This window comes from Melanotaenia boesemani, chromosome 4 (genome assembly GCF_017639745.1).
Source record: "Melanotaenia boesemani isolate fMelBoe1 chromosome 4, fMelBoe1.pri, whole genome shotgun sequence".
NCBI lineage: Eukaryota > Metazoa > Chordata > Actinopteri > Atheriniformes > Melanotaeniidae > Melanotaenia > Melanotaenia boesemani.
The window spans coordinates 36,415,780-36,424,810 of record NC_055685.1 but is presented as its reverse complement, the minus strand read 5'-3'; the positions used below and the strand labels follow the sequence as shown (position 1 = coordinate 36,424,810).

Sequence of the window (9,031 nt, the reverse complement as noted above, 5' to 3'; positions counted from 1 at the left end):
TATGTTATTTATTTTTGCTGACCTTTGTAGCTGCCTATTTTAGCCAGGACACTCTTGGAGAAGGTCTTTCTAATCCCAAGAGTTTTATTTCCTGGTTGAATAGCGGTTTAATAATAACAACAATTATAATGATCAAAGGCTGAAACTTGATCTGGAGGCTGAATAATAAAAGAAAATGTCTCTTTTTACTATTTTTGTAGATTAATCAGTTACTTTTTGTTTTGTTTTTTTTAACCTGAAACGAATGAATGAGAAGTGCGTGAAGAGGTGGAGCAGTAAAGCAGCGCGTGCGTGGTGACCCTCATCAGCCAATCAGCGGCGCCGTTGCAGCCATGTTGTAAAAGGTCGGAAGTTATACTGGATCCTGTCCAGGTGTTTCAGAGCACCCGTGACTGTGTTCATCTGTGGAGAAAGAGAAGAAAAAGAGACATTGTCTTTATCATCATTACTAAAAGAAACTCGCGCAAACTACGTCAGAATGAGCGCAGTCCGGCTGATGTCCGCAGTGTGGAGGAGTTGCCCGCAGACCATCAGACCACCTCGGCTCCTTCCGCTTGTTTCCGCCTCCGCAGTGAGTCTGTAAAATTTACACATGGCCTATTTCTGTCTTTCTCAGGGACACACACACACACACACACAAGTTTTATTCAGTCTGTTTTCTGGTAAATTATGGGTTTTAAGAATGAATGTTCACGTCACCTCAAAGCAGCCTCTTCTTTACCCCCCCACCCTTCTTCTGTGCAAACAAATTACCGTGACACACCCAGCTTCATTCACCTTTAGCACCTTTTCACACAAACCTTTGGTCCGGCTGCTCGAGGCTCCGGTTCCTCGTTTGTCAGTGCGCAAATTAATAGCTACAAGGATCACGAAATGAACTGCTATGTCTTTGTGGACAGAAGGCTGGGCAAAAATGACAATATATTTAATGTATTTAATGATCTACAAATTAAAAATAAAGAAATGTACAATAAAAAGAATTATTTCAATTTGCGCTTCAATTCAAGCCGGTAAAAGCTTTTATAAAACTTATAGAAATGAAAACACAAGAAACTGGTAAAATACTTTATGAACTGATTGACTTTCCAGCAGTTTGTGTGACATTAATCTTTATGACAGATCCAAAAACATCTGCATATGATGCTGATCTGAGACTTTCCTAGATCCTGCTGTTTAACAGTTGCTGCCATCTAGTGGTCAGATTGGAGATAGCAGCCATCTCAAACCTAGTCAGCAGCTTTTCCTGGCCAGTTTAGAGCTGCTTCTCCTCAGGCCCTGTTTACACAACAATGGTAAGAGAGTAAAACACAAAGGTTTTGTTGAGTTTTAGCTTCTCATTAACACAGTAACAGTTTTGGTTTCCAGAAAGAAATTCTCTTAAAAAACAAGATGAATCCTGTCCCGGTAAACATGAACTGGAATCTTTTGATGACCATGACTTCATGCACTCAGGCCCTGTTTACACCTGCAAACAGCACCACGAAACAACAATGGCGGATCTCTGTGGTGTTCTGTTTGTGCTGCTGGATCTTTGTCTCCCAAAGCAAAATCTATTTTTTTGTTAAACAACTATGTTGTCAGCGAAGACGCATCGATTGCATATGCTAGATCTTTGGCTCCCAAAATTTTTGAGCCATGACCCCAAGATAACTTACATTTATGTTTGCGTTGTTTCTGGACACCCAGGGATAAAAATTCCAAAGCAGTTGTTGGTGGATTCAGTTTACCGCTGTAACGAGGCACCTACATGCCCAAATTCATCTCCTCTCGCAGAGATAATGCCAAATTCTCTTTTAATATGGCATGTGTAATAACTTCATTGTTTACTTATTAATGCTTTAAAAATAAAATTGCTGTTTCCAAAGATTAATCTCATTAGTCATTCATTTTGAAAGCTTTGATAAAAATCCCAAATTTATTTGGTAAATGTAGGCTTTTGTTTTTTACAGTGATCTGGGGCCTCCCTGAAATTATTTTGAGACTCCCAGTTTGGGAAAGGCTGCACTAGATAACGGACACACCTCTAACAAAGCTGCTGTGGTCTGATGAGGATGTCGTGCACACGTGGGTGTGTCGTCGCAAACTTAAACCGCCCACTGCAGGCCTGGCATGCACACCTCATCCTTTCTAGTCCTGTTTGCATTTTCAGTCTGCATGGAGGTAGTTTTCACCCTGCAACTTTTTTAGAAAACGCAAAAGGAAATATTTGTGGTGTTGCATGAAAACGTTGTCATGGAAACAGGATCTCAGTGTTGTCCAGTTGCTTGGCAGCAAACATTACCTCCACTTGCTTTATCCAGTTCAGTTAAGCGATTAAAAAGTCGTTTGTTTCAAACCAATTAACAAAGGACTAATTCAAATTTAGTTGCATCTTACATGATTCCCTAAAACTCATTCCAAAATCATTAGTATGGAATAAATATACAGGAAGGCATCAAAATGCCTAAATGTTTGTAGCTCAGCTGGGTGATAATAAGAAAAGAATAAAGAATATTTAATGGCTGAGTTTTATGTATTCCTTAAACTTCTTTAAACATGGTTTCCATAAATAAATAAATTATGCAGAAAAGGAACATTTCCCCTTTTTATAATGAGTGATTTGTGCTAGAGTTTGATTTTCTGTGGTGAAACTTTGCTCAGTCAATTAAATCTTTTTCATTTTTACAAATTTTTATATAAAAAAAACAGACTTATATAAAGATGTAAAGGTCACTGCTCAGCTTTGCTTTTTAAGCCAAGTTATTAAAATTCCTTCCAGCAAACTCTTCAAAGGAATTTTACAGTACAATAATAAAAAAGAGAGAAAAAATATGAGCTGTGTTAGATGTTTATGCCTCTTTCCACTCTCTTAAGTCTTCATAATGTCATCGCTTTCAGTGTTTTGGTTTGATGGAGTTCCCACATATGTTGAGCAGTTGTTTGCTGCACTGTTCCAGCTTATAAACCCTTTTGGCTGGTTTAGGTGGGTGTGTCTTGATCAAACGGTCGGGTTCAGACTGAGGAAACTTTAAGATGTGGCCTGATTCAGGATGTTTTCTTTCTGTAAAGGTGTGTTTTGTCCTTCAGGTCCAGTTCCGGCTGCAAACCACACAGCCCGTCTCGGCTGCCCGGCTGCCCTGCAGAGTCAAGGTGTCTGCTGGAAAACGCTACGCCTGGTGCGCTTGTGGCCACAGCCAGAAACAGGTGAGGGCAATGATTAAGATGATGAGGTGGTAACTTCGTCCTGCACAGTTTAAGGTCCTGGGCTGGATTTAAGGTTTTTACTTTAATCTTTCTCCAATAAAACTGTCACGTTACCTTCTCATGTCTCAGCTGAGTTGTGACAGGTCCTGATGGTTACTTCTAGTCCACATTCTGTTTTTTATTTATACACACCAAGCACTTTAATAAGTCTGCCTTCTAGTACTGGGTTGGATCTCCTTTTTCCTTCAGAACTGTTTAATGATTCATACCATAGATTCAGCAAGGTATTAGAAACCTTCCTCAGAGGTTTTGCTCCATATTGACATGACAGCATCACACAGTTGCTGCAGGTTTGTCGGCATCCATGATGAGAATCCCCCAAAAAGCTGCTCTACTGGACTGAGATCTGGTGGCTGTGGAGGCCGTTGGAGTCCAGTGAACTCATCGTTATGTTCTAGAAAGCAGGTGGAGATGATTTGAGCTTTGTGACATGGTGCATTATCCTGCTGGAAGTCGCATCAGAAGATGCTCCACTGTGGGCATAAAGGGATGGACATGGTCAGCAACAATACTCAGGTAGGCTGTGGTGGTTAAACCAGGCCATGTTGGTACCACCACCATTACACCAGCAGCCTGAAGAATTTATCCAAGTCAGGATGGATCCATGTTTTCATCATGTTTCCACCTAATTCTGAGCCTAGCATCTGAATGTGGAGCTGAAATGGAGACTCATCAGACCAGCAACGTTTCTCCATCTTCTGTTGTCCAGCGTTGGTGAGGCTGTGTGAATTGTAGCCTCAGTTTCCTGTTCTTAGCTGACAGGAGGCACCCGGTGTGTCTTCTGCTGCTGTAGCCCATCTGCTACAAGGTTGGACGTGTTTTGTGTTCAGAGATGCTGTTTTGCAGACCTTGGTTTGTTTCTATCATCTCCAACCAGTCTGCCCATTCTCCTCTGACCTCTGACATCAACCAGACATTCTGGTCCAGACACCTGCTGCAGACACCGGATATTTTCTCTTCTTCAGACCATTCTCTGGAAACCCTAGAGATGTTATGGGTGAAAATCCCAGTAAATACTCAGACCAACAGCCATGCCACGTTCAAAGTCACTTAAATCCTTTTCTTCCTCGTTCTGATGCTCAGACTGAACTTCCATCAGGTCGTCGTCACCATGTCTACATGACTAGATGTGTTGAGGTGCTGCCACGTGATTGGCTGATTAGATATTTGTGTTACCTCTTTGATGCCTTGTGTCACAGATTGCAACAAACCATTTCTTGCGCTTTTTTTTTTCTTTTTTCTTTTTTTACCTCTTTATTTTATTGATTTAATCAACGAATTTATTCTCATGAATGTCCTTTTAGTTATTGTATTTTATCTATCCATTTTTTATTTTATTATTTATTTACTAATTATTTGTTATCAGTTTTAGTATTTAATTATAGTATCGTATTCCAGTATTTTTCTTTTTGTTAGTATTTTTCCTCTTTTTTTCTCTCTCTTTTGTTCATTTTGATTTTATATAATTGTAAATAAATTCATTAACAAGCAACTGAACTGCAGGTCATCTTGACCATGTCCACATGACTAGCTATTAGTGATAACCTAAGTGGTCCATGCGTGGCCCCAGTTTAAGATGTTATGACAAGAAGGAACAAACAGGGAACCTACATCTGTGCACACTGTGATCTAGTATTTAAAGGTTAACTAAACCTGAGAAGCTGAGAATAAAAGTCATTGCTGTATTGGTACTACAGATCATACACTGCAGATTTTCAGTATGATTTTAAACTTCAAGCAGTTGCAGAATAAATGGCTAAGAAGAGGAAGCTGCTGGTGGAAGGATCATCAGCTTCCTCTGTTTGCTCATCTTTCTCAATCTCCTCCCACAGCCCTTCTGCGACGGAGCTCACAGGACGAAATCCCCGAGCATCTCTCCTCTTCGCTTTACCCCCGACAGAGACCGGACGCTCATGCTCTGCGCCTGTAAGCAAACCAAAAACGCACCATACTGCGACGGCTCACATTTTAAGGTCATCTTTAGGGATGTGGTTAAGTCTGTGAAAGGCCTGTTCAAATAAACAAGTTGTTGTTTCAGACGTCAGACCTGCCAAAGGGAAACAACCTCATCTGGGTTTTACCTCCAACTGTACCTCAGCGGAAAATAATGTTAATTATTAAACCATAATCATCTTCTGCTGCTTGTCTGCGTTTTCTAACAGTCTTTGTGTTTTTAAGTGACAGATTTGATTAAATTCTTATAATGATGCATGTCAGTGATGCTGTCACAGCTCAGTGAGAAACAAACATTTCAGTACAAACTCTAATCATAAAAGATTGAATTACATGACAAATGCTGATTTAAAGAGAGTTTTTCATTTTATTCATTATATCATTTTATATTTTATTTATGTTATATTAATTTTATAATTGCAATTTTCCTCTGGGATCAATAACGTATTTTTCTTTTTATTCAGTCATTTAATTTCATTTATAAGGTAATATTAATCTGGTAAAGTATTTTAGGCCTGCAGTACTATAAAAGGTTAGGAGAGGGTTTTTTTTTTTTTTTTTACTGTATAAAAACAATGTTCCGAAAGAAAGGAATGGATGAAGTAATTAATTAAATTGAACAAAGTTCAGTTAAAGTGGGATTAGTCTGCATATTTCTCTCTACGGTGATGAAAATTTGTAGAATTTGTATGTTAGCAAACAGAAATGTGTGTATACTGACTAGATTAAATAAAGAAAAAAACAATGAATAATCTGCGTTCTTACTATGTGCAATAAAATAAAAATCTAATTAAAACCAGGAAACACTTTCATGTTATTTTCCATCTTTTTCTGATTTGCAGCTATCAGCTCTGAGCTTTAAGAGAAATCTTTCAGTGATCTTGAACAAGCCTGAAGGATAGTTTGGTCCTAATTTGGTGCAACACACATACAGTATTAAACTGTGCGGCTTGCCACACAAATACATAAAAATAGTTTATGAACAGTAAAAACTTTAGACTCAGGCCAGATTGAGAAGAGATGCACCAGATTATAGCTTTTTTAGTTAGTTTCCATTTGTGGTCCCTGATACAGGCATAAGAGGACAGATTTTAGAAGAAAAGGTAGAAAAATACATTAAAATGAAAAAACATGTATAAAAAGGGTAGAACGTTTAGAAACATGCATAAAATGCTTTATAAACATATGTTTTGCATAAACTGCAACTCATACAGTGTCAAAATGCACATCATCCAGTACACAGGTTGCAAATTGATGGTAACCAAAATACATGAAAACTCATTACTATGTAAAAAGATGCTAAATATGTCATTTAGTGTCACAATAGAGGTAATAAGATAAAACGTTAATGCTGGCATGTTTGATTTTGTAAAATCAATTTTTTGTTTCTCTGGAGAAAATTCTGTAATTTGTGCAGGTTGTCAAGTCTGTGGAGAGCTTGTTTTATTCCTTTATAGCTTTATAAGAAGAAGCTGATCGTATAAATGTGGCCCCAATTAAAAGGAAAATAAACACACTTTCCAACAGTGAAAGGTTTATTACAAAGAAGCATTGTTACAACAAAGACCTAATCCGTCAAACACTAACTTCCTTCCTTTCTTCCTTCCTGATAAATTTTCAGTTCTTTGTTTTTATAGCATTGCACAAAATTTATTTCATTGCTCAATGCTGACTTGACAGTCAAACATTTGATTGACATTACATTACATATCATATATACAGCTCCGGAAAAAAATAAGACACCAGAGCTCAAAATGCTCAAATTGCTGTTGGGTAACTTTCTACGACTTTTTCTACAAAAATAAAACTGCTCAGCGTCCCTTGATGGTTTGTGACTATCTTCCTTTCGATGTGGTGGTTCAGATTTGGTGACTGAGCTGGTCATGACAGGCTTTTGATGTGGTGATCTACTATCCATTGATTCCTCTGGTTGTGGGCTGGAGGATTGTCCTGCTGTAGTCCTCTGAGTTGGGGAGCATAAAGAATATTTTTCTAAGATAATCTTGTTTAATTAATGCATCCTTCACAAAGACACATCTGCCTGATTCCAGCGTTGCAGAAGTACTGCCTGATCATCGCTGATCCTATTCTGTATTTAACAGTCAGTGCAGAACATTGTAGCTTGTAGGTCTCTCCAGGTCCCCATCTAAGCATAAAACCACTAGGTGGTGGGAAAAGTTGAAATTTGGACTCAGAGAAGATGACCTTACTCCAGTCTTCTACTGAACAGTAGAAGACTGAAATAGCACCTCAGGCTTAGATCTTTTGTAAACCTCAGCCTGAAGTATTCGCTTCTCATGATTAATGTGAGTTTTGCATGACTCCAGTCCTGTCTGGAAGAGCCGGTTTCCAAATGATCTCGCCGTGCACTTCACCCCACTTTTAGACAGTTATTTGTTGTCAGTGTCTGGTTCTTGAGTGACTTGTTTACAGGCTGATTTAAGAATAAATGGCTTATGCATTATATATATTTATATATATATATACATATATATATAATATATATATATATATATAATATATATTATATATATATATATATATATATTTAAAAATAAATCATTATTAAAATCATGTATATTTAGCATAAAAGCACTTAATGTGAGACACAAAACATTTCCAGTTTTTGTTAGCATTAATTCTAATTACATTTGAATTAATTGTTTTAAAAAATCCTCAATTTCTACCGAAATCTAGTTACTTTCTAGTTTTCTAATTGTATAAATTGGCAGTTTGGGGCAACTGTCATCTTTTTTTCCCTCTGAAATCATATCAGTTCAATCTTTAGCAACATCCGCCTCCTGATTGGTTCAGCTGCAATCACGTGACTCTTAAAGACGCGACAACACCAACGCGTTAGCTGGAATTTTGACATTTTCTCCCGTTTTTTTTTTTTTTTTTTCTTTCTTACTTTTCGCCTAACTAGTGGACTGAAATAATATTCTGTTGTTTATTTTATGTTAGACTGTCCATCGTCTGCCAAGAACGCTGCTGGAACAGAGCACGAGCTGAGCCACGTCTACTGAGTCTGCGCGCCACCTTCAGCTGTCAACATGAACACGCTCACGACCAAGTTAGACCATAAATGGATTAGTTTAACCTTGAAAAAAACATGGGCAGCAGCCACGACGCCTTCCAAGGTAAACGGACATCTGTGAGCTTCGACCTTCATTAAGGTGGTCCTGAAACAGACGTTTATATCTGGTGTTATTGGTATAAACTGCTGCAGTATCAGTTTAAACGAACCAGTTTAAACACACAACAAAGGCTATGCATCATATACAAAATCTCATTCGTTGTACACAGCTTTAGTCATTTGATTTGCTATGTACTGTTGTTAAACGTAACGTTTATTATGGAACTATAGATGGCAGTGTAACATTAAATCTCGTCCGTGCAAACACCACACAGCTGTTATCATTTCATAGCCTGTTTACGTCTTCAATAAACGACTTTTTATCATTAATATTATTCCACTGAGATTCTTGTCAGCAGGATTTGCATTAGTAATCGTGAGCAAACTGGACCTTAAATCTGAATAAAGTGAGTCAGTGTGAATCATGCCAGACAACTGGTGTTTTTACAGTGAATCAAACTTTTCACCTGCAGTTCTTTATGAGGCACCAAGTTTATGTTTTGAGAGCAGAAAATTTTAAGGAGTTGAGTGATATAGACGAATGGAAAGTTGAGATGGCTAGATGAGCACATCTACAGGATGTTTCCAGTTTGTTGTACTGAGAACATACCAAAAGTGCTCCAAGAAAGGAAAACCAGTGAACTGCTCAAGAGTTTGAAGTGTGCATGGCAGCTGCCATATTTGTGCCACCATTTTTAC

At 38.0% G+C, this 9,031-nt stretch overlaps 1 protein-coding gene across 1 annotated transcript; it reads left to right on the top strand.

Annotated features, from left to right (window-relative positions):
- Positions 1-326: 326 nt before the first annotated feature.
- On the top strand, positions 327-8,252 carry LOC121637745 (CDGSH iron-sulfur domain-containing protein 3, mitochondrial-like). Its single transcript, XM_041981989.1, has 4 exons — positions 327-571; positions 3,067-3,183; positions 5,076-5,169; positions 8,161-8,252. The coding sequence occupies exons 1-4, from the start codon at positions 479-481 to the stop codon at positions 8,220-8,222; spliced, it is 366 nt and encodes a 121-aa protein (XP_041837923.1). The 5' UTR covers positions 327-478; the 3' UTR covers positions 8,223-8,252.
- The last annotated feature ends 779 nt before the right edge of the window (positions 8,253-9,031 follow it).